The following is a 26,757-nucleotide window of genomic DNA, read 5'->3' as shown; positions in this document are numbered from 1 at the left end:
CTTTTATTTAGACTTCGTATTATGCAAGAAGAAACCTATCAATTACTTCTGAAACTGAATTGTTATTTGTCAAGTGGATGTTTTGATTGGTGACATCATCCTAATTAGCTAATTTATGTGTGTCATTTGAGATATTTTTGGCTATCTTGAAATAGCCTTATTGTGTCCGGTTTTATATCTACATATATATTTGCGAAAGATCTGTCGAAATCGTGATGTCACGAGTCTCAGCGCGCAGCAGCAGCATTTGTCAGAATCATGGTGCTAACTGCAAACGCCATCAGCATCAACATGTCACATTTGATTGAGCCTGTGCAATGCCATGCCTATTATGGCACTTCCCGTCGGTGTCGTGCCACTGGAATCGATAGCTCAAGGCCCAGAACTGCAGCAGCGAATCACCAATGATCTCCCATTAAAGCGCAGACTTCTTCCTGATGATACTAGGCATGCCATAACAAACAGGAGATGCGCCGATCATGAGCGCAAGTCTGCAAGCACGCCTAGCTTCACTTATATGCCAAGCTATCCGCTTGTGCCCGCAATTGCAGCAATTACTACTGCCATCTATCTCTGCTGTCTGTTGCTGCTTCTGATCTCGACGTGTGCCTTTTCGTCTTTGCCTCCTACCATTATCCTTTGCAGCAGCAATGGTCGTGGACTCAAAACATTTAGGGCGATTCTTAAAATTATCTTGCAACCATGAATTGAGCAATGCTTTACTATCGATCGATATCTTTATCTGAGACGTCCCAGAGATTTGCAATGACGCAAGGAGAACCAGCAGATAAATAAGAGAAAGGTACCCCTAGAGGAGCATAACCTCCTTTGCAATCAAGTGTCCCACTGCTGCAACCCATAAGAAGAGCAGCTGCACACTTATCTAACTAATCAATTTCCTTTCCAGAGACATACTGACTTCCGTGTTAGTACAACTGGTACCTCAGCTACCAGTTTTTATAAGTATCTGAATACTGGACATTTCTTAGTGGTTGGAGTTCATATTCCTTCCTAGACAGTAATAGCATCAACTTGACACATTAATTAGTTGGCACTAGAATCACAAGCAGTAGTTTCTACTGTATCATATGCCGCTACTACTACAAGTGATAAGTTTTATAGCCTAAAGTTATGGTGCCATCTAGTTAATGTTCTCGTGGAAGCTTTCAATAAAGCTGGGTGAGCATTTTGTACAACATAAATTTACATGTTAGCTATGCCAATAGCAGATTATAATAGACAATCGGGTGCCAGACAGTGTTTTTTAGCAATTGCTATTTGTATTCTGTAAGGTGGATACCATGGTAGTAGTGCACTACACTTAGATAGCTTCAAAGGCTGAAGCTGTCCAAGTTCAAATGACTCCGACAAAAGCACAGAACGCAAAGTGAATAAAATGACAAAACTATCAATATTTATATCCATAGTGCATTACCACTTCCATGTCCAAAGTAGAGAAAAAGATCATGATTCCTCAGGGCCAAGACGAGCTCTTCGGCTGTTGGAGCATCCCCAGCATTTCTATGCATGCCGTCGATGCATCACGATTATATGCTGTGTTTTAAGAATAATCCAAACTAGAAGGGTTGGGCGCGCTTTGTCGCGCCGTTTAATTTGTTGGGATTCTTAAATTTCTTTACTCACTCTATTTCAAAATATATGGTCTATTACTTTTGTGAAAAGTCTAACCTCTTTAAATTTGATCAAATTTATAGAGAAATATATCAAAATTCATAATATCAAATTGGTGTTACTAGCTTCATCATGAAATGAATTTTCATTTTTATTTTTGTTTAATACTGTGGCTGACGATATTTTTGGCCCTGAACTTGATAAAAGTTAAAGAAATTTGTCTTTCCAAAAAACTAATAACCCTTATATTTTGAAATTGATGGAATATTTAGTTGGCCGGTGGGGGAGACGATGGAGTGTGTTTTATGTTTATTTATAATGCGGTTATTTGGTGGGTCTATCGCGGTGTGATTCCGTACTATCCGCTAATCAACCCATATTTCTGTGGGGATATTTTTTTCATCAGTGGTTGCATGCACTGTATTCGTGTTATAGTATCACATGGTGGCGCTATTTTCTAGGTGATAGGAGTCTGCGAGGGGTTGATATATTTTTATAGGCCGGTTGCTGCTAATTGATTTGAAAAATCGTTGACCCGATCAAAATCATAAATCAAATCCAAAATTGAATACCTCAATCGAATGAAAAGGCTTTAAAATTAGAGAACAAAGAAAATTAAAATAATTAAATGGGAGGGTCCCTTGAGAAATTGTAGCCTCGATTAGTTGTGAAGATTTAAAAATTAAAAAGCTTAGTGTATTGTATAAAAAATAAAATGAGAGAGTTTGAGAAGTTGTTGACCCGGTCAAAATTGAGTGACCAAATCCCAATGGGAGACCTTAGTTGATTGTGAGGCCTCCAATCCTAGGGAGCTTAGTGATATAGTATATGTATCCTTTAACAAGACTAGATGACCTGGTTGCGCCAATGGCGCAAGAAGCGAATTAGAAGCGATGATGGTAGTGAGTAGTCCTGGCCATGGGCAGCCCGGCCCGGTCGGCCCAACCCGACCCGGCCCGAACTTGTCCACGGGCCGGGCTCGGGCCTAGGTTTTGAGCCCGAAGTATTGGCTGGGCCGGGCCCGGGCCCGTTGTTTTCACCATTTAAGGAAGAGGCTCGGCCCGTGGCCCAAGGCCCGACGGGCTTTTAGCGTGATGGGCTGGGCCGGGCTCGGGCTTGGTTTTTTGCGCCGGGCTTTGGTTGGCCCGGCCCGAAGCCTGGCCCGGCCCGAGGGATGGCCAAGTATAGTAGTGAGTAAGTAGGAGACGTAGATGGAAGTTAATGGAATATGGATTGTATTATGAGAGGGAGCCAAGTATTGTGAGAATATTAAGACACCCAAGTCAAAAACCAAATGTGGGCAACACTCCCACATCCTCTGCTTGGAGACCGCATTTTCTCACCGGATCTAACATAAAGAGCAAATTTCAGAGAAAATATAAAGCATGGAAGGCTTTAAGTTGTACTATTGAGACCATACCATCATATCTTCATTTAGTTTCTTTGGGAATCTAAAGGTCTAAGAGGATGGTACATGTGAGAAGATGTGATTCCACACCAAAAAACTAAATTAACTTCCAAACAAACATTTCAAGTTTGGAAGCCACAAAGATGCAGCCAGATCTCTCGTTGTAGTGCAGGTACATGTCCTTAATCCTGCATCCACAACCCATAATTTTTCAACACCTAAATCCACGAAATCCAACCGAAGGAAATCATGGCAGAAACATGCGTCGTGGCTTACGTGATTATATTAGTGAAAAAACAGAGGCAAATACAAAACAGAGGAAAACATTGCTCATTGCTCGGCTACCAAATTATTTGGCCCCGTGAAAAAATATATGGCGAAGGGAGCAACTGGGTATGATAAAACTATGAAGTACGGAGTATAAACCAAGTACAAAATACTGTTTTGCTACTTTACCATTTAAACTCTGCAAGTGTTCATACTCTGTACTGGTAACCTAGAATAAACTAAACCACTATTAGAGTTATGATTCAATACCACACTCACTGGGGTGAAACTTTCATACTTAAATCTGTAAACTCCTTAAGTATCTATCTTTCGTTATCTATCAATTATTGCACAATTAAATAATATAAATACAAGACCCATTCTTCCTGAAGTATCTGAACTACCATTGACAATGGAGAGTGTTATAAAACTACATATAACTAATAAACAGTCTGGTAACCTAAAAACTGCCAGTATCTTGTCTCCAAATACCAAGAAAGGAGCATAGTTCGACTTAAATACGCCCACATTATACAACTGACCAGTGGAACAAATAGTGAACTTGTTATATGTGAACACCTCCAGCATAGACCATGCGACGCCCCATTCACCAGTGTGACTCCAAAGTCAAAAGTAGTGTACTCTTAAACAGAAGTAACTTAATTGGTCCCGTTTATTCTCCCTTCTTTTTGTGTTGGTCCTTGCTGATATTGCAGTGCCTTCCTTGATCGATCAGTGAGCAGAGAGAGCATTTAGATTAGTCAAAGAGTGAGCTCAGAACAGTAGCAAGAGAGCTCTCCTCACGCAATTCTCTCCCTATTTATAGTTGCAGTACACATCAGGGGGAGGAGCAACACCTGTAGATCATCAACTTAGTCTACACTCGTCAGTTCTGCAATCTGAGAAATAAATGAACACAAGGGGAAAAAACAACCGATTCTGACCAGAGAATTCACAATCCAAAAAACTTTGGCACTCCTTTATATAAGATAATGTACCAAAACACCTGATAAATCACTTCTATAGGCGCATTAGGAAAAATGGCAATAAGGAGCATAAAGAAAGATCACTGAGAATTGAATGGTTTCCTTCAAATAAACATATAGCCAAGGGAAAAACATCATGTTTTGATTGGATTCTTTTTACCGGTGTTGATACTGATGGTGTATCCCAGATTTCTTTTTTGAGAGAGAACATAGGAAACAAAACTAAGGAAGACATCCTACCATCATAAAAGTAAACTTTTTATTCTACTTTTTCTAGCATAATCGGATATACAGTTTGTCTATTAGCCTAGTCCCAACTTTAATATCGTATGGAACATCTAGGAAACGCAATGTTTTTTGCTTGGCTATTCTATAGATATATTACCAGTTAACTGATCAATTATGTAAAGCATCGATTCCTCAGTCACATTGCTGCTGCATGATCTGAAGAAATAAACGCAGAGTGATGGGGCTCACCTTGCTGCTGCAGCCTGACATAGCTTGGCCTTGGGGAGCCACTGGCCATGGGCTTGGAGGAGGATGGCAGGGGCGCTGGTGATGTGGTCGGACTCCGCACGGCTCTCACCAGCGGAGGCAGAGCATGGTCCCGCCCAGCCACTGCAAGGCTCCATCGGGGCCGGCCGACAACTGAGCGCACGAACGGCATAAAATTAATTGATTCCCGTTCAACTAATATGGCTACCATTAAACTACTAAAGATGTAGTAAGTCTGCGTCAATTAATATGGATCAGAGGGAGCTCTACTACTACAACAACGCACGTGTGTATGCGATAGAAAACTTGTCCAGGTAGAAGAAACCCAAGGTCAATTAATCAGCCTACAGGAGCAGCAAATTAACAGCTTGGAGGATTCTATACAATTAAGAAGCTGAACTTTAAAGGCAGGCTACTGGTAGATTATGCAGAACATATACACAAGAGAGACATGTTTGGAAGGCACACAACAGCTCTTCTCAGAGATTGTTGGCCCAAGCTCCATCTCTCATCCTTTTGACTGAAAATAAACATCAAAATACGCTAGAAGAAACCGAGGAAACAGAAATAAGGAAAAAGAGACAAAGAGAAATACGGCATGTAGGATAAAGTTCTTACAGGGATTTCTGTCAACCAATGCCGGTAAGAACATTAATACTACTCCACACAAATGATTAAAATGATAAAACGCATGATTGCCGCGGCACGTTTACTTTTTTGTGGGAAAACATGCTGTTAGGTGCAGAAGTAAAGAACATATCGCATGGATGCTTATTGGCATGTATAAAATCATCAGACCAAGACAGAAGAACCATGACTATCATATCTAATGGAACTAAGATTTACATAGTGGCAGCCATTGATCTAGTTACTCAGGGGTAGTGCTAGTGTTAAACAATAACTCTAAAAGCAAAGTTACTGAGTCTACTAAAGTAGAAGAGAATTCAGTTGTTTACCTGGGAAGAAACATCACTTCATTTCCAATAGAAATATGACCAGTTCATTTTCAAAGTAAAGATACTCATCCTTGAAAAGTGAAACAAAACTGCAGAAGAGCAAGGTGTCAAAATCAGATGAGAAATTAGAAATTGATAGTGAAACAAACTCACAGAACCACATCACCCAGAAGGCCACAGGAATGAGTCTCACATTGGGAACAATTATCTACAAGTCATGTACCAAAGATTCAAGGACAGTTAAGAGAATCTGCTGGTCTAAAAATAATGCAAAGAGGGGCCATGAAGAGGTATCTCTTAGCAGTGAAAAGTGAAACGACAACTACTTTATTGTGAGTTGTACTCTATACATATTTATAGTATTCTTGTTAATACAGACCAAGGAAAGTGTGTATACTCACATTTAAACTGTTAAACTAAAATCTGGAATGAAATTACCTAAACCAAATAAGGAACATGAGATATGTCACATGCGTGGAGCTAGCACATGTTAAATGGTGTGTATAAGCTTGGATAAAATTAACTGATATGGTACCAATGAACATAACATACAGTGAGGATTACAATCTAATATCTTCTTGATGAGCTTCTTTGTCTTGTCGATAACCAAGATGGGAAACCGGAGCCTACTTTGTATATATGCATGAACAAGCAGGTTATCTTTCAGGCACTTACTTATTTTTCACGCAAAAAAGGAACTTACATTTGGCAAAAGAAAAGTAGTACAAGTTATTCACCGTCTTGTAAAGCAGCATGAGATTTTAATCTTCGAACAGAATGACGACAAAAAAATCACCCTACATGACCACGGATCCGCCTTGGCACCATCAGAACCTTTGTTATTTTTAACTTGTACATCGAAGAAAGTACTGAAAAACTGAACAAAATATTCACTTGGGTGAAAATAAGTACATAGCTAATTCAAGGCATGGATGCAAATTAAGAACCTCGGGAGCAACATAATTGGGAGTTCCACAAATCATATGTAGTAGCCAATCCTCCTGAAAGATAGCAGAAAGATATGCAAAAACAATCAGCAGATTGTATTGGCTGATTTGAGATAGGCATTGCTATTAGATAAACAGCAAAAATAAAGCCAAAAGCGCTGGAAAAATCACTGAATTTTGAGTGAATTGCAAAAAACATCGACAATGAAGGCTAGGGTTGCAGAAATCACAATTCTACAATCTTGTGCCAAAAATCACTAATTCTGAGGCTAATTTTTTGCAAAAGACACTAGTCAATGGCTTAGGCCGTTTTAAGCACAATTATGACACGCGGGTCCCGCTAGACAGGGTGACGTGGCAAAAATAAAAACTAATTACATCCCGATATAATTTTATTTTGCAAAAAGACCCCTGAAAGAAAAGCAATCGGGTCCTCCTTCATCCTCCATCGGTCCCACGGCGGACGCCGGCGACACTCCCTCCCCGTGCGCGGCCGGCCCATCTGCTACTTACTCCGGCGGCGGGATGAGGGGGGGGGGGGTCTCCGGCGTGGTCGGGGACGGGCAGGTCGGCTCGGGTTCGCAGGCTAGCGGGGGTGTGGCAGCATCCGGGTTCGTTGGCCAGACCGTCAACGGGCGGTGGGCGGCGATGGCTGGATTCCCTTCCAGATACCGCCAGAACCGGTGCTGGTCAACGCGAGCAGGCTGGGGAGCGGCAGGTTTCGGCGCGAGGGGGGTTGGGTTGGCGGCGCCAGCTCATGGATCCAGTGACGAATGGGGCAGCACGGCGGCACGAGTTTCTCCTACAGCCCCTGACGAGCACGACGAGTGCGGCGGTGGAGCCAGGGTGCATGGCGACGGCGGTGGGTGTCTCTAAGCCGACCGACGGCGCCGGTTCCGGCTGCCCCGGCAGCCTCGGCCGCACGCCGGCGAGGTCAAGCGCGCCGACTGCGGAGTTACTGCTGCTGCTGGCACTCTGTCGTGATTCCCTCCTCTTTTTTCTGAAAATATGACCGCCCTTTTACACTTTAGTCTTTGCAATTATATCTATTTGTGTTCTGTTATGGCGTGCCACGTCACCCTGTTCAGCGGGTCCCATCTGTCATAAACATGATTAAAACGAGCGAAACGGACGACTAGTGTTATTTGCAAAAAATTAGCCTCGGAATTAGTCTTTTTGGCACAAAACTGTAGAATTGTGGTTTCTGCAACCCTAGCCTTCAATGTCGATGTTTTTTGCAATTCACTCCTGAATTTTGCACCATGATGGTTTCCATCAAGCTAGAAAAAGTGAAAGCAAACAATATACGTACTCTGACTTGCTGTGATAGGGAGCTCAGTCCAAAATCACCTTGAGAGTGTCATTAGTACAAAGCAGAAGATCGTCAGGATGATATAAGGAAGAAGATAATTGCTATCAACCCACTTTTCTTCCCATAGATCACATCAGTAAGCAGCACCCCGCAATACCTTCAGATCGTGGTGATAGACGCCTCTGCTATGGCAGTAGCCGACAGTGTTGATCAGCTGATAGAAATATTTCCTCGCATCATCATCCTCTTTCAGCCTCTTGTGCGAAGCCTAGGCACGAATAATGACAAAATTAACCATATAGGCACAGTGGGAAGCATAATCTACAATGTTGACCAAGGCATGAACAACTCATGATTTTTTCAGAAATTTGGCCACCTGGGACAATCTCCTTCACTATGTATATCTTTGTCCTGGCCATATCCTCTATAAGTCACGCGAATTAAATCTGGGCATAGTCATTTACATGGTTAAAGTCCAAAGCGTAATTTTCAAAAAGAAAAAAACTTGCTTCCTGAACAATAAAATCTCATTTATATCGGACTTCCACGTGCAGCGCATATAATCACCACATAATACATCAACTACTATTAATGCAATTAACAAGCACCAACCACTGGTTCTTTCTAACCACATCAAGTTAATTGTATGTGAGAATAACACATCAGTTCTGAAAGTAGGATCTTCTATGTAAAAAAATAACACTACATGAAGTAAGGATTCATATATTGATTAAAGAGAAATAACATTAAAGGAAGCAAGAACCTGTCAATTGATTTAAGGAAAGACAACATACGAATAAAATCCATTCCGTAGCCTAAATTACAGATATTAATATTCTGTTCTCCCCAAAAACTATCTGAAGAGCGACAAATAAGAACACCCCTGCTAACATATATAGGACAAATGTTTCCTACAAGCAGTGGTAGTTACCACCACTTGCGTTTTGTATGTTGTATGTAGTATCTATCGAAACCGAGAGTATGTACGTGTAGTATGTAGTATATAACAATGATTAGGTAGTATATATACTATTTTTTAGGTAGTATGTACCATGTTTTGAGTATGCTCTTTTTTAGTATAAATATGTATGTATTTCACAAATATAACAAAAACTATGGGCTCATATGCAATTTTTTCATTTAACTTGCTTTGAAATATCTTAGATATATTATATGAACATATTTAAAATAATAAAATAATATATATAGTACCACATGGTAGTATATGAGATATGTGGGGTAACTACCACCGGGTGGTAGGATGGATTTTCTATATATATATATATATATATATATATATATATATATATATATATATATATATATATATTATGCTAATGTTTTTCCAAAGATAATCCGGTCAGCTCAGTTTAACTGCACACATCACATTTTGAAGCGGAAAGTGTTATGAAATTATTAATTCCAGTAGGCCTTCATAAACCTCTCCCCACCAAACTTCCTTCTCTGTGTATATTCATAATGAGCAGGTCCAACTACTACTTGCTGCACACATTTCCCCTAAAGCACTAACCCAAACATGTACTGCAGTGCACCGAAAGCAGGGGACACACATGTTTCCCCAAGCAGCAAGCAGAAAGCAAATCAGCAGGGTAAACATACGCAAACAAGAACATGCAGCAAGAAGCAATCAAGCGGGACAATTAGAGGCTTAGAGCACATCTAAACTTGCTGAGTAATGACACAGACGTCAAACAACCTGGACAGGAAGGGAAACAAGAGCATTGACACAGAAGAGCGGTTTTGGTACTACAAGCCATATTGCTACAAAACTATAGCTGTTTCTGTTAACCAATTCAAACATGGACTGGATAAATTCCGTGGACGACAACTGCACAGTAATAAATATGTCAGCTATGAAAAACCTACCCTACCTGGAGGTCCCTTTGCACCACCGATATGGATTTCAACACTGCACATAGGAGTGAAAACAAACCAGGGAAGATGATTACTTGCAAGATTCTTTCACAACAATTATTGATGATCCTTTTCTACCAATAATACATCCCATTTTTCCAGGAGGCACAACCAAGAGCGAAAGGATATCCACCTCAGGAACACAAGCTTCAGCTTCAATGTCATCTGTCAACAATGTTTAATCGATTTTGTTCTATAAGTTGAATATATCAAAACTTCATAAAATGAATTAAAGACTGCAAAGCAAATAGATCCATTGTCATTTCATATTAGTTCTTATATGACGATTCTGCACCTACAAGGCTACAATGCTGGACCATAAAGCAAACCCCAATCATTAGGTTACAAATTTATGATTTATATCTGGAGAACCAAAAGTAAAACAGATTTGGACATACAGTAACCTTCCTAGATTTGAACGGAAAGGGTGTAAACAAACTGACCAGGGACAGCTGGAAGAGGCGGCCAATCTTCATGTTGGTTGTCATTTATGCAAAAACACCTACAGTATAGCTCACTTTGTACTAACAGACGCCATGAAGATACTTTTCTCAACTTCTCCATCATTTTCTCTTGTATATTGAGAAGGAAGCGCACATCATCCATTGCTGCTCGAATCATCACTTCAGATAAGGGCCTATTTTCCAGAAATCTGGGTCCTAAAAATCCATCAAATTACAATAAATTGTTAGTTTCAAGAAAATATAGCGGCACAATGGAAATCGTGTGCGTCAGGCCTGGAGAAAATAATATTCTACATAAGAGCTCTATAATTTTCCTCACAATTCTAACCTGCCTTAGAAGGGCATGGACTTCTTCCTTTTCAGGATATGGCATTCCTACACAAAGAAGTACAACAGTATCACACCACACAATCAATCAAATGCAAAGCACAAAAGAAATTGAGGTTGAATCCTTCATAGATTTAGTAAACATCTGCATGGTGTTTAGAGCAGAAAGACTATTTGGCATGATGTTTTACAGAAGCAACAAACTGCTAGCAAGAGTAATGGAACCACAATACATTACTTCCATATTTACTGGATTTGCTATATGAGCACCACGAATCTTGTATAGTTGTATACCACGCAATATACATTTTAACGCAAACCCATTATGTGAACTGGATTCGAGGGGGCAGACGGGGAAGGAAGGGGTGGCGGCCAGGAGGCTAGGGTTTGTGGGAGGCGCGGGTGCGGGCTCGAGTGCGGGCAGAGGCAGCGGCTAGGTCTTCTCCACGGGGGAGGCTGCCTTTTATATGCCTACGCGTGAAATGACTAAAATGCCCCTGACGGGGCACGGAATTTGCAGGCGGTGGCACGAGAACTGTGCCGATTTAAAGGCGACGTGGCCACCTTCGTTGTGACTACCACTTCTTCAGGGTTTATATGTTCAATTGCATCATTCTTAGATTCATGGACTGTTTACTCATGACAGATGTTAAAGCTTTTAGCAGGCTGCATTATCTAATTTTATTTTATTTTGAAAAAGGAGGATAACCCAGCCTCTGCATCTGGACGATGCATGCAACCATTTTATTAATTATTCACAAAGACCTTACAAAGTAATACATCAGTAAGTCTGAAGCCATCATCTTTACAATATCTGCTGCTATCCTAACCACTTGATGAAGGGGTGCCGATTGTCCAAGCCGAATACCAAACAGACCTTGCACCAAAGCCTAACATCTAAAGCCGGATGCCTCAACCATACCTCAAACCGAGTCTGGGGTACACACCGGTCTGACACACTCTTAGAGGTCGCCGCCACCGTCTTCCACCGATCCATCTTCAGAGCAGGTATTGACGCGTCAAACTTGTCAGGCCTGTCGTCGACGCCACCACGACGCCAGACAGCGCCACCATCATGCGCTCGGCCATCAGCACGCATCCACCGCCGAGACCCCGCTGCTCCATGCCGTCGGGAGACATCGTTGTCGACGTGCCAGTTGCCACACCGCTCCTCCTTCATGAATACCATCTGTTGCCACTAGTCTCATCGCCACCGAAGATAGGGGCATACTGAGCCACCTCCAGGAACCACCCGAGCTCTCTACACCACACGCTCCAACCCACCACCCAAGACGACGCCACCAAGGTGGAAACAACGTTGTTGCGCTGCTGTCGCCCAATTCCAAAGATTTGGAGTTCTCACCCGAGCAATGTGGAAGAAGGGAGTGGGGGAGATGTGTCAACATTGCCTCCAAGGGGGAATCCGGCGCCCGCAACACCGCCCATGTCGTGGTCGCCGCTGTCGACCAAGGGTATCCCCTGGACAGAGCTCCCAGTCCAACTCCCACCATGCTAATCGCCAGATCCCACGGAGAGGAACTCGCCGGAGATCGAACTAGCCAGTGGAATGGGAGCAAGCATCAGGTGGCCGTCTTTGGATCTGGACATGGGGAAGAACGGGGTATCCACACGCCGCGACCCCCTCCTGTGGGCCCTCGCTGCCCGCGCAGCCAAGGGCCACAGCCAGCCACTTGGCGGGTGCCTCCCGCCGCAGGAAGGACGTCGCCCTCACTGTCGAGGCTGCCGCCTCGGAGCCCAACCCTTGTCACCTATTCGATAGATCCTTGCCGCCCCCTTCACCAGCGGCTACGTGATGAGCCGGTGGCCCCCTCCAGTGGCAACGAGGGAGATGGGGAGGAGGGAAAGGGCCAGCGGCGGCTAGGGCTACATTATTTATATGTAACATGTTGAATTAATACATGTCTATGAAGGAAATATGCCCTAGTAGCAATAATAAAGTTATTATTTATTTCCTTATTTCATGATAAATGTTTATTATTCATGCTAGAATTGTATTAACCGGAAACTTAATACGTGTGTGAATACATAGACAAACAGAGTGTCACTAGTATGCATCTACTTTGACTAGCTCATTAGTCAAAGCTGGTTAAGTTTCCTAGCAATAGACATGTGTTGTAATTTGATGAACAGGATCACATCATTAGGGAATGATGTGATTGACTTGACCCATTCCGTTAGCTTAGCACTTGATCGTTTAGTATGTTGCTATTGCTTTCTTCATGACTTATACATGTTCCTATGACTATGAGATTATGCAACTCCCGAATACCGGAGGAACACTTTGTGTGCTACCAAACGTCACAACGTAACTGGGTGATTATAAACGTGCTCTACAGGTGTCTCCGATGGTGTTTGTTGAGTTGGCATAGATCGAGATTAGGATTTGTCACTCCGATTGTCGGAGTATCTCTGGGCCCTCTCGGTAATGCACATCACTATAAGTCTTGCAAGCAATGCGACTAATGAGTTAGTTACGGGATGATGCATTACGGAACGAGTAAAGAGACTTGCCGGTAATGAGATTGAACTAGGTATTGAGATACCGACGATCGAATCTCGGGTAAGTAACATACCGATGACAAAGGGAACAACGTATATAGTTATGCGGTTTGACCGATAAAGATCTTCGTAGAATATGTGGGAGCCAATATGAGCGTCCAGGTTCCGTTATTGGTTATTGACCGGAGACGTATCTCAGTCATGTCTACATAGTTCTAGTACCCGTAGGGTCCGCACGCTTAACGTTCGGTGACGATCAGTATTATGAGTTTATGTGTTTTGATGTACCGAAGGTAGTTCGGAGTCCCGGATATGATCACGGACATGACGAGGAGTCTCGAAATGGTCGAGACACAAAGATTGATATATTGGACGATGTTATTCGGACACCAGATGAGTTTCGGGGGTCACCGGATAAATATCGGAGTGCCGGGGGGTTATCGAAACCCCCCGGGGGAACTAATGGGCCAACATGGGCCTTGTGAGAGAGAGAGGAGGGGCCCTTAGGGCTGGCCTCCCCCTCCCCCTTGTGGAGTCCGAATTGGACAAGGAGGGGGCGGCGCCCCCTCTTTCCCTCCCTCTCTCCCACTCCTTCCTTCCCCATCTTCCTTCCCTTGTTGGAAACCTACTAGGAATAGGATTCCTAGTAGGAATCCTACTTGGGGGCGCACCCCTTGAGGGCTGGCCGGACTCCCCTTTCTCCTTTATATACGGAGGCAGGGGGGCACCCTAGGACAAAAGTTGATTTTTTAGCCGTGTGCGGTGCCCCCCCTCCACAGTTACACACCTCGGTCATATCGTCGTAGTGCCTAGGCGAAGCCCCTACGTCGGTAACTTCATCATCACCATCACCACGCCGTCGTGCTGACCGAACTCTCCCTCTGCCTCAACTGGATCAAGAGTACGAGGGACGTAATCGAGCTGAACGTTTGCTGAACTCAGAGGTGCCGTGCGTTCGGTACTTGGATCGGTCGGATCATGAAAACGTACGACTACATCGACCGCTTTGTCATAACGCTTCCACTTATGGTCTACGAGGGTACATGGACAACACTCTCCCGCTCGTTGCTATGCATCACCATGATCTTGCGTGTGCGTAGGAAATTTTTGAAATTACTGCGTTCCCCAACAGTGGCATCCGAGCCAGGTTTATGCGTAGATGTTATATGCACGAGTAGAACACAAATGAGTTGTGGGCGATAATAGTCATACTGCTTACCAGCATGTCATACTTTGATTCGGCGGTATTGTTGGATGAAGCGGCCCGGACCGACATTACGTGTACGCTTACGCGAGACTGGTTCTACCGACGTGCTTCGCACACAGGTGGCTGGTGGGTGTCAGTTTCTCCAACTTTAGTTGAATCGAGTGTGGCTACGCCCGGTCCTTATTGAAGGTTAAAACAGCACATACTTGATGAAAAATCGTTGTGGTTTTGATGCGTAGGTAAGAACGGTTCTTGCTCAGCCCGTAGCAGCCACGTAAAATTTGAAACAACAAAGTAGTGTGATGTGATATGATCAAGACATGATGCTAAATTTTATTGTATGAGATGATCATGTTTTGTAACAGAGTTATCGGTAACTGGCAGGAGCCATATGATTGTCGCTTTATTGTATGCAATGCAATCGCCCTGTAATTGTTTTTACTTTATCACTAAGCGGTAGCGGTAGTCGTAGAAATAATAGTTGGCGAGACAACAACGATGCTACGATGGAGATCAAGGTGTCGCGCCGGTGACGATGGTGATCATGACGGTGCTTTGGAGATGGAGATCAAAGGCACAAGATGATGATGGCCATATCATATCACTTATATTGATTGCATGTGATGTTTATCTTTTATACATCTTATTTTGCTTAGTTCGACGGTAGCTTTATAAGATGATCCCTTACTAAAATTTCAAGGTATAAGTGTTCTCACTGAGTATGCACCGTTGCGACAGTTCTTCGTGCCGTGACACGACGTGATGATCGGGTGTGATAAGCTCTACGTTCACATACAACGGGTGCAAGCCAGTTTTGCTCACGCAGAATACTCGGGTTAAACTTGACGAGCCTAGCATATGCAGATATGGCCTCGGAACACTGAGACCGAAAGGTCGAGCGTGAATCATATAGTAGATATGATCAACATAGTGATGTTCACCATTGAAAACTACTCCATCTCACGTGATGATCGGACATGGTTTAGTTGATTTGGATCACGTGATCACTTAGATGATTAGAGGGATGTCAATCTAAGTGGGAGTTCTTAAGTAATATGATTAATTAAACTTTAATTTATCATGAACTTAGTCCTGATAGTATTTGCATATCTATGTTGTAGATCAATAGCTCGCGTTGTAGTTCCCTGTTTATTTTTGATATGTTCCTAGAGAAAAATAAGTTGAAAGACGTTAGTAGCAAAGATGCGGACTAGCTCCGTGATCTGAGAATTATCCTCATTGCTGCAAAGAAGTATTATGTCCTTAATGCACCGCTAGGTGACAGAACTATTGCAGGAGCAGATGTAGACGTTATGAACGTTTTGACAAAAGCTCGATATGATGACTTTTCTCGTAGTTTAATGCTATGGTTAGAATTTATTTTTAAGACTTTTCTCGTAGTTGCAGATGCTTGCGGGAGGGTTAATCATAAGTAGGAGATTTGTTCAAGTAAGAATAGCACCTAAGCACCGGTCCGCCCACATATCAAATTATCAAAGTAGCGAACACAAATCGAACCAACATGGTGAAAGTGACTAGATGAAATTCCCGTGTACCCTCAAGAACGCTTTGCTTATTATAAGAGACCGTTTTGGCATATCCTTTGCCTCAAAAATATTGGGCTACCTTGCTTCACTTTTGTTACTACTATCGTTACTTGCTCGTTACAAATTATCTTGCTATCAAACTACTCTGCTACTTACAATTTCAGCACTTGCAGACATCACCTTGCTGAAAACCACTTGTCATTTTCATCTGCTCCTCGTTGGGTTCGACACTCTTACTTATCAAAAAGAGCTAAAATTGATCCCCTATACTTGTGGGTCATCAAGGCTATTTTCTGGCGGCGTTGCCGGGGAGTGAAGCGCCTTTGGTAAGTGGAATTTGATAAGGAAGCATTTATATAGTATGCTGGAATTTATTGTCACTTGTTACTATGGAGAACAATCCTTTGAGGGGTTTGTTCGGGGTATCTTCACCTCGAAAGGAACCACAATTAGCTACCCCTCAACCTACTGCACCTACTGAAAATATTGTATATGAAATTCCTTCGGGTATGATAGAACAACTGCTAGCTAATCCTTATGCAGGAGATGGAACCGAACATCCTGATATGCAGTTGATATATGTGGAACAAATTTACGGATTGTTTAAGCTTGCAGGTTTACCCGGAGATGCAGTTATGAAAAAGGTTTTTCCTTTATCTTTGAAGGGAAAAGCATTGGCATGGTATAGGCTATGCGATGATATTGGATCTTAGAATTGGAATCGATTGAAATTGGAGTTCCACCAAAAAAATTATCCTATGCATCTAGTTCATCGTGATCGGGATTACATATATAATTTTTGGCCTCGTGAAGAAGAAAGTAACGCTCTAGCTTGGGGGAGGCTGAAGTCAATGTTATATTCATGCCGCAACCATGAGCTCTCAAGAGAAATTATTATCCAGAACTTTTATGCTCGGCTTTCTCGTGATGATCAATCCATGCTTGATACTTCTTGTACTGGTTCTTTTATGAAGAAGACTATTGAATTCCGGTGGGACTTTTTGGAAAGAATATTTAAACATAACTCTGAAGATTGGGAACTCGACGAAGGTAAAGAGTCAGGTATTAAGCTTAAATATGATTGTGTTAAATCTTTTATGAATACCTATGTCTTTCAAAAGTTTAGCACTAAATATGGACTTGACTCTGAGATAGTAGCCTCCTTTTGTGAATCATTTGCTACTCATGTTGATCTCCCTAAAGAGAAGTGGTTTAAATATCACCCACCTATTAAAGAAGAAATTAAAGAACCGGTACCAATTAAAGAGGAAACCATAATTTATAATGTTGATCCAGTTGTTCCTACTGCTTATATTGAGAAACCATCTTTCCCTGTTAGGATAAAGGAACATGCTAAAGTCTCAACCGTGGTTAGCAAAAGTTATATTAGAACACCTAAACCTGATGAACAAATCAAAGTAGAACCTAGTGTTGCTATGATTAAGGATCTCCTGGAAGAAAACGTAGATGGGCATGCTATTTACTTCTGTGAAGAAGATGCTAGAATTGCCAAACCTGATAAAAAGGATAATCATAGACCTGTTGTTGGCATGCCTGTTGTCTCAGTTAAAATAGGAGATCACTATTATCATGGTTTATGTGACATAGATGTTATATCAAGAAATTATGAATGACATAGCACCCGTGGAGATAGAAGACATAGATGTTACCATTAAACTTGCTAATAGAGACACTATTTCACCATTTTGGATTGTTAGAGATGTTGAAGTCTTGTGTGGGAAAATAAAATACCCTACTGATTTTCTTGTTCTTGGTTCCCCACAAGATAACTTCGGCCATGAATGAAACATTATATCTCAGGTACACCCATTAATGTTGAAAGTAATATTATCCAAATTTTGACACCGGAAGAACACATAAAAGAGTCCTTCCGGAACACTCCAGAATCGTGAAAATAAGGAGGTACGTGCTACGGTAAGCAAACGGACTTCGAAAAATCCGCAAAAATATTTTTTGTCAGTTTTAGAATATTTAGAAAATTAGGAAAATAAGAAACTTCCAGGAAGGGTACCCTGGTGGGCACAAGACACAGGTGGGTTGTGCCCACCCGGGACACCTTCCGGACTCCGTCTTTCTATAGTTTGCTTGTCTCCCAAGATAAAAAATCTTTATATACCCCCGAACCTGTTGACCACCGTATCGCGAAGAAATCTACTGTTCTCTTTTCTTGCTGTTTTTGGGCATATATGTTGAGCCAGGCATCATGTCTTCCTCACCCTCCAACAACGGAGAAGAAGACGCAGGGGTGTTTCAGGAGGATCTAAGGAGAGAGGAAGCTGAAGAAGTTGCTATGGAGGAAGAAGAGGGAAATCCTTTTGGGCTTCACTCTCCGACTTCCGATAGAGGGACATTGGCTAGCATCTCCACTCATCCGAATCCTCATCGGGCTATGATACCGTCAAATAATAAAGAGAGCCTCGTAGTGCAAGAAGAAACCCCATCAAGAAGGCCTTTACACAGGTTACATCGTAACAATTTCGCAATTTGATTCATAACTACGGGTTCGAGAATACTCCTCGTAGGCACACACCGTTCAATTGGAAAATATCTCGCCCAAGAGAAAACAGTGCAGGAATAGACCCCTGGGGCCCGGAAAATAAGCACATAATGGCTGAAGTGAAGAAAAACAGTGAGTTACTTAATCAAGCCCTTCGGGAGATTCAAGGCTTGAAGGATCTACTCATGGTTATATTGGAGAACACCACCATCACCTTGTTCTTCATCACCAAAGGAAAACTGAGTATCGGGTATGGGCACTCCTCTTGGCTTCCGCCAAGCTTGGGGGAGGTGCCCCGGTATCGTATCATCCCCACTATCTTTTGCCTTTACTTATCTTAGTTCGATCTTTTGCTTAGATGAATAAAAGTTCAGTTCGGTCCTTTCTTTTCGAGAGTTTGCTTAGTGATCTATCCTTGTAATCGTGTGCAAGATATATAATAAAGTTTAGTTTGAGTTTTTGCTTTCTTTACTTTCTTGTTGCAATAAAAAGGAAAAGATATAAATAAAAAGAAAGGAAATAAATCAAGAAGATCGTATACTAATCTTATGGTAGGTGATGGCACCACATAAGGAAAAGTATAAGTAGAAATTTTTATTAGAGATTGACAAACATAGCATTAGTCAATGATGCAACTCATGAAAGAATTAATAAGGGAAGAGAGGATTCACATATAAATAAACTCCTATAAATATTTTGTGATTGTGAGCCCCCATCAAAATATTATATGCCAAAATTGTTGACGTTGGATAAGGAAGACAACCTAATGATTTATGTTTATTCATATTCACATAGAAGTCATATTGTCATAGATCCTTTAACATGTGGTGTGTTCCCCTATCTTTGCTAGCCAAAAATTCCGCACTAAGTAGAGACACTACTTGTGCATCCAAAAACCGTTAAACCCAAATCTTATTTTCAAGTGTCCACCATACCTACCTAGGGATTGAGCAAGATCCCTCAAGTAATTGGTCATTGGTGCAAAAATGCAATAAAAATTGCTTCTAAATGTGTGAGATCATTTGGTGTAAGAGAAAATTTAGCGTTGCACGAACTTGTGATGGTGAAGAATAAAAGCGACAGACTGCATAATAAAGGTCGCTATCACAAGGGGCAATACAATGTGACGTTTTTTTGCACTAAGGGGTTGAGCATACAAACAAATAAGCGCATGGCAACCTCTGCTTCCCTCTGCGAAGGGCCTATCTTTTACTTTTATGTATTCGGTTGGTGCTTCGTTTCTTCTTTCTCGATGTTGCTGATGTTTCTAGCTTGTTGTGGTGCCGGTGGTGGCCAGAGCCGAACAAGACCAGCATCTCCCTCATGTTCACAAGATCATACCTTGGCCTAAGCAACAAAGCAGTGGAGCTCGCACAAGATTCTACCTCACAAGCGGCAGCCGAGCTCGCACAGCAAGCGGTGGAGATTGTTATCGTTCACAGTGGGGCGGCGCAAGCTCTAGATGGACGGGGCGTTGGAACACAAACATGAGGTAGTGGAGCTCTTACCAGCGACGCCGATAGCCGCCGGCTCACACGTGAGCACAGCGACAGCATGGGCTGGGAGCCTGGGACGAGTACGGACATCACCCTGGCCCTTGCTATTGCCTGTCATACTACTTTTTAGTCAGTAAAATATCTACAGATCGAATACTGCGGCACAACATTAATTTTCCGTGTACTGGTCAAAGTCGATAATCCCAGCCTCTCGATGCCACGTCATCAAATACATCCCTAAAACGGTTGAAGGTTTATTTACACCGGGATCAAAGAGTACAGGGTACCGATTTAAGGGATTTAAACGGGAGGGTTTGTTTCCGTTAAGCTCTACAATCTTGGGGTTTAAATCAGACTTCACTCATTTGAAGGGGAGGGGACCCACGTACGCACGCGATAGTGATGGAAGTGCATGCATGTATGCAAGGAACGATAGCGGAGACTTGATCTCAGGAAGGAAAAAAAAGGATAAAAAGCGGAGACTAGGATAATTTTGTTTTGATTTTTGATTTGGGGGCGTGCGTGTGACGATTAACTGGTTCCATAGGCGACGGATCGGAGCTCCGTGATGGCACTAGGCCGTGACCACGCAGGCAGCTCCGTGATGGAAACGGAAACTACTACTAGAGGAGGCCGGGCCCAGCTCCTAGCGAAGATGAATATGGAAACGAGTACGACCCAAGTCCACCCAAGGCAGCGCCTCACCGGCACCAATAAATCCCCCGGGTTCCCACCCTAGCCTGCCCAACACGTACGCAAAGAAGCTAGCTCCTGTGTCTTCCGCCGCCGCGTCTTTTGGCTACTAATAACTAGGGTTTCGTTTCGCCTCCCAATACTCCGATCGGTCGATGGCGGCCGAGGAAGGCGAGAAGAAGATGATCACGCTCAAGAGCTCGGACGGTGAGGAATTTCAGGTCGAAGAGGCGGTCGCCATGGAGTCGCAGACCATCCGCCACATGATCGAGGATGACTGCGCCGACAACGGCATCCCGCTCCCCAACGTCGACTCCAAGATCCTCTCCAAGATCATCGAGTACTGCAAGAAGCACGTCCAGGCCGACGCCAGCTCCTCCACCTCTACTACAGCCGCCGCCCCCGCCGAGGACCTGAAGAGCTATGACGCCGACTTCGTCAAGGTCGACCAGGCCACCCTCTTCGACCTCATCCTCGCCGCAAACTACCTCAACATCAAGGGATTGCTCGACCTTACTTGCCAGACTGTTGCCGACATGATCAAGGGAAAGACTCCCGAGGAGATCCGGAAGACTTTCAACATCAAGAATGACTTCACACCCGAGGAGGAGGCCGAGATCCGCAGGGAGAACCAGTGGGCTTTTGAGTAGCATCTAGCTAGGCACTATTTCGTTGAATTACTCCTTTATTAGTATTCGTCTTTTATTTAGACTTCGTATTATGCAAGAAGAAACCTATCAATTACTTCTGAAACTGAATTGTTATTTGTCAAGTGGATGTTTTGATTGGTGACATCATCCTAATTAGCTAATTTATGTGTGTCATTTGAGATATTTTTGGCTATCTTGAAATAGCCTTATTGTGTCCGGTTTTATATCTACATATATATTTGCGAAAGATCTGTCGAAATCGTGATGTCACGAGTCTCAGCGCGCAGCAGCAGCATTTGTCAGAATCATGGTGCTAACTGCAAACGCCATCAGCATCAACATGTCACATTTGATTGAGCCTGTGCAATGCCATGCCTATTATGGCACTTCCCGTCGGTGTCGTGCCACTGGAATCGATAGCTCAAGGCCCAGAACTGCAGCAGCGAATCACCAATGATCTCCCATTAAAGCGCAGACTTCTTCCTGATGATACTAGGCATGCCATAACAAACAGGAGATGCGCCGATCATGAGCGCAAGTCTGCAAGCACGCCTAGCTTCACTTATATGCCAAGCTATCCGCTTGTGCCCGCAATTGCAGCAATTACTACTGCCATCTATCTCTGCTGTCTGTTGCTGCTTCTGATCTCGACGTGTGCCTTTTCGTCTTTGCCTCCTACCATTATCCTTTGCAGCAGCAATGGTCGTGGACTCAAAACATTTAGGGCGATTCTTAAAATTATCTTGCAACCATGAATTGAGCAATGCTTTACTATCGATCGATATCTTTATCTGAGACGTCCCAGAGATTTGCAATGACGCAAGGAGAACCAGCAGATAAATAAGAGAAAGGTACCCCTAGAGGAGCATAACCTCCTTTGCAATCAAGTGTCCCACTGCTGCAACCCATAAGAAGAGCAGCTGCACACTTATCTAACTAATCAATTTCCTTTCCAGAGACATACTGACTTCCGTGTTAGTACAACTGGTACCTCAGCTACCAGTTTTTATAAGTATCTGAATACTGGACATTTCTTAGTGGTTGGAGTTCATATTCCTTCCTAGACAGTAATAGCATCAACTTGACACATTAATTAGTTGGCACTAGAATCACAAGCAGTAGTTTCTACTGTATCATATGCCGCTACTACTACAAGTGATAAGTTTTATAGCCTAAAGTTATGGTGCCATCTAGTTAATGTTCTCGTGGAAGCTTTCAATAAAGCTGGGTGAGCATTTTGTACAACATAAATTTACATGTTAGCTATGCCAATAGCAGATTATAATAGACAATCGGGTGCCAGACAGTGTTTTTTAGCAATTGCTATTTGTATTCTGTAAGGTGGATACCATGGTAGTAGTGCACTACACTTAGATAGCTTCAAAGGCTGAAGCTGTCCAAGTTCAAATGACTCCGACAAAAGCACAGAACGCAAAGTGAATAAAATGACAAAACTATCAATATTTATATCCATAGTGCATTACCACTTCCATGTCCAAAGTAGAGAAAAAGATCATGATTCCTCAGGGCCAAGACGAGCTCTTCGGCTGTTGGAGCATCCCCAGCATTTCTATGCATGCCGTCGATGCATCACGATTATATGCTGTGTTTTAAGAATAATCCAAACTAGAAGGGTTGGGCGCGCTTTGTCGCGCCGTTTAATTTGTTGGGATTCTTAAATTTCTTTACTCACTCTATTTCAAAATATATGGTCTATTACTTTTGTGAAAAGTCTAACCTCTTTAAATTTGATCAAATTTATAGAGAAATATATCAAAATTCATAATATCAAATTGGTGTTACTAGCTTCATCATGAAATGAATTTTCATTTTTATTTTTGTTTAATACTGTGGCTGACGATATTTTTGGCCCTGAACTTGATAAAAGTTAAAGAAATTTGTCTTTCCAAAAAACTAATAACCCTTATATTTTGAAATTGATGGAATATTTAGTTGGCCGGTGGGGGAGACGATGGAGTGTGTTTTATGTTTATTTATAATGCGGTTATTTGGTGGGTCTATCGCGGTGTGATTCCGTACTATCCGCTAATCAACCCATATTTCTGTGGGGATATTTTTTTCATCAGTGGTTGCATGCACTGTATTCGTGTTATAGTATCACATGGTGGCGCTATTTTCTAGGTGATAGGAGTCTGCGAGGGGTTGATATATTTTTATAGGCCGGTTGCTGCTAATTGATTTGAAAAATCGTTGACCCGATCAAAATCATAAATCAAATCCAAAATTGAATACCTCAATCGAATGAAAAGGCTTTAAAATTAGAGAACAAAGAAAATTAAAATAATTAAATGGGAGGGTCCCTTGAGAAATTGTAGCCTCGATTAGTTGTGAAGATTTAAAAATTAAAAAGCTTAGTGTATTGTATAAAAAATAAAATGAGAGAGTTTGAGAAGTTGTTGACCCGGTCAAAATTGAGTGACCAAATCCCAATGGGAGACCTTAGTTGATTGTGAGGCCTCCAATCCTAGGGAGCTTAGTGATATAGTATATGTATCCTTTAACAAGACTAGATGACCTGGTTGCGCCAATGGCGCAAGAAGCGAATTAGAAGCGATGATGGTAGTGAGTAGTCCTGGCCATGGGCAGCCCGGCCCGGTCGGCCCAACCCGACCCGGCCCGAACTTGTCCACGGGCCGGGCTCGGGCCTAGGTTTTGAGCCCGAAGTATTGGCTGGGCCGGGCCCGGGCCCGTTGTTTTCACCATTTAAGGAAGAGGCTCGGCCCGTGGCCCAAGGCCCGACGGGCTTTTAGCGTGATGGGCTGGGCCGGGCTCGGGCTTGGTTTTTTGCGCCGGGCTTTGGTTGGCCCGGCCCGAAGCCTGGCCCGGCCCGAGGGATGGCCAAGTATAGTAGTGAGTAAGTAGGAGACGTAGATGGAAGTTAATGGAATATGGATTGTATTATGAGAGGGAGCCAAGTATTGTGAGAATATTAAGACACCCAAGTCAAAAACCAAATGTGGGCAACACTCCCACATCCTCTGCTTGGAGACCGCATTTTCTCACCGGATCTAACATAAAGAGCAAATTTCAGAGAAAATATAAAGCATGGAAGGCTTTAAGTTGTACTATTGAGACCATACCATCATATCTTCATTTAGTTTCTTTGGGAATCTAAAGGTCTAAGAGGATGGTACATGTGAGAAGATGTGATTCCACACCAAAAAACTAAATTAACTTCCAAACAAACATTTCAAGTTTGGAAGCCACAAAGATGCAGCCAGATCTCTCGTTGTAGTGCAGGTACATGTCCTTAATCCTGCATCCACAACCCATAATTTTTCAACACCTAAATCCACGAAATCCAACCGAAGGAAATCATGGCAGAAACATGCGTCGTGGCTTACGTGATTATATTAGTGAAAAAACAGAGGCAAATACAAAACAGAGGAAAACATTGCTCATTGCTCGGCTACCAAATTATTTGGCCCCGTGAAAAAATATATGGCGAAGGGAGCAACTGGGTATGATAAAACTATGAAGTACGGAGTATAAACCAAGTACAAAATACTGTTTTGCTACTTTACCATTTAAACTCTGCAAGTGTTCATACTCTGTACTGGTAACCTAGAATAAACTAAACCACTATTAGAGTTATGATTCAATACCACACTCACTGGGGTGAAACTTTCATACTTAAATCTGTAAACTCCTTAAGTATCTATCTTTCGTTATCTATCAATTATTGCACAATTAAATAATATAAATACAAGACCCATTCTTCCTGAAGTATCTGAACTACCATTGACAATGGAGAGTGTTATAAAACTACATATAACTAATAAACAGTCTGGTAACCTAAAAACTGCCAGTATCTTGTCTCCAAATACCAAGAAAGGAGCATAGTTCGACTTAAATACGCCCACATTATACAACTGACCAGTGGAACAAATAGTGAACTTGTTATATGTGAACACCTCCAGCATAGACCATGCGACGCCCCATTCACCAGTGTGACTCCAAAGTCAAAAGTAGTGTACTCTTAAACAGAAGTAACTTAATTGGTCCCGTTTATTCTCCCTTCTTTTTGTGTTGGTCCTTGCTGATATTGCAGTGCCTTCCTTGATCGATCAGTGAGCAGAGAGAGCATTTAGATTAGTCAAAGAGTGAGCTCAGAACAGTAGCAAGAGAGCTCTCCTCACGCAATTCTCTCCCTATTTATAGTTGCAGTACACATCAGGGGGAGGAGCAACACCTGTAGATCATCAACTTAGTCTACACTCGTCAGTTCTGCAATCTGAGAAATAAATGAACACAAGGGGAAAAAACAACCGATTCTGACCAGAGAATTCACAATCCAAAAAACTTTGGCACTCCTTTATATAAGATAATGTACCAAAACACCTGATAAATCACTTCTATAGGCGCATTAGGAAAAATGGCAATAAGGAGCATAAAGAAAGATCACTGAGAATTGAATGGTTTCCTTCAAATAAACATATAGCCAAGGGAAAAACATCATGTTTTGATTGGATTCTTTTTACCGGTGTTGATACTGATGGTGTATCCCAGATTTCTTTTTTGAGAGAGAACATAGGAAACAAAACTAAGGAAGACATCCTACCATCATAAAAGTAAACTTTTTATTCTACTTTTTCTAGCATAATCGGATATACAGTTTGTCTATTAGCCTAGTCCCAACTTTAATATCGTATGGAACATCTAGGAAACGCAATGTTTTTTGCTTGGCTATTCTATAGATATATTACCAGTTAACTGATCAATTATGTAAAGCATCGATTCCTCAGTCACATTGCTGCTGCATGATCTGAAGAAATAAACGCAGAGTGATGGGGCTCACCTTGCTGCTGCAGCCTGACATAGCTTGGCCTTGGGGAGCCACTGGCCATGGGCTTGGAGGAGGATGGCAGGGGCGCTGGTGATGTGGTCGGACTCCGCACGGCTCTCACCAGCGGAGGCAGAGCATGGTCCCGCCCAGCCACTGCAAGGCTCCATCGGGGCCGGCCGACAACTGAGCGCACGAACGGCATAAAATTAATTGATTCCCGTTCAACTAATATGGCTACCATTAAACTACTAAAGATGTAGTAAGTCTGCGTCAATTAATATGGATCAGAGGGAGCTCTACTACTACAACAACGCACGTGTGTATGCGATAGAAAACTTGTCCAGGTAGAAGAAACCCAAGGTCAATTAATCAGCCTACAGGAGCAGCAAATTAACAGCTTGGAGGATTCTATACAATTAAGAAGCTGAACTTTAAAGGCAGGCTACTGGTAGATTATGCAGAACATATACACAAGAGAGACATGTTTGGAAGGCACACAACAGCTCTTCTCAGAGATTGTTGGCCCAAGCTCCATCTCTCATCCTTTTGACTGAAAATAAACATCAAAATACGCTAGAAGAAACCGAGGA

At 42.5% G+C, this 26,757-nt stretch overlaps 2 protein-coding genes across 3 annotated transcripts; one reads left to right on the top strand and one right to left on the bottom strand.

Moving 5' to 3' along the window:
- Positions 1-5,885: 5,885 nt before the first annotated feature.
- On the bottom strand, positions 5,886-11,067 carry LOC141041850 (uncharacterized). Of its 2 annotated transcripts, XM_073509363.1 has the most exons (10): positions 10,731-11,067; positions 10,382-10,597; positions 9,974-10,103; positions 9,896-9,933; positions 8,380-8,449; positions 8,161-8,271; positions 8,004-8,041; positions 6,692-6,745; positions 6,482-6,541; positions 5,891-5,952 (listed from the first exon to the last, which is right to left on the bottom strand). In XM_073509363.1, exons 2-6 carry the CDS (start codon positions 10,557-10,559, stop codon positions 8,253-8,255), a joined length of 435 nt encoding a protein of 144 aa, XP_073365464.1. In that variant the 5' UTR covers positions 10,560-10,597; positions 10,731-11,067; the 3' UTR covers positions 5,891-5,952; positions 6,482-6,541; positions 6,692-6,745; positions 8,004-8,041; positions 8,161-8,252. The 2 variants fall into 2 exon arrangements, 1 of the variants encoding a protein (XP_073365464.1); XR_012203613.1 differs by having other exon boundaries at positions 5,886-6,745; positions 8,004-8,271; positions 9,891-10,103.
- A 9,798-nt stretch (positions 11,068-20,865) lies between these two features.
- Positions 20,866-21,634, top strand: LOC141042131 (SKP1-like protein 1). Its single transcript, XM_073509682.1, has one exon. It carries the CDS (start codon positions 20,866-20,868, stop codon positions 21,358-21,360), a length of 495 nt encoding a protein of 164 aa, XP_073365783.1. The 3' UTR covers positions 21,361-21,634.
- The last annotated feature ends 5,123 nt before the right edge of the window (positions 21,635-26,757 follow it).

The sequence above is a fragment of the Aegilops tauschii genome, chromosome 2 (genome assembly GCF_002575655.3).
Source record: "Aegilops tauschii subsp. strangulata cultivar AL8/78 chromosome 2, Aet v6.0, whole genome shotgun sequence".
NCBI lineage: Eukaryota > Viridiplantae > Streptophyta > Magnoliopsida > Poales > Poaceae > Aegilops > Aegilops tauschii.
Note: the sequence above shows the minus strand (reverse complement) of the source record. Positions and strands in the feature narration are given on the sequence as shown.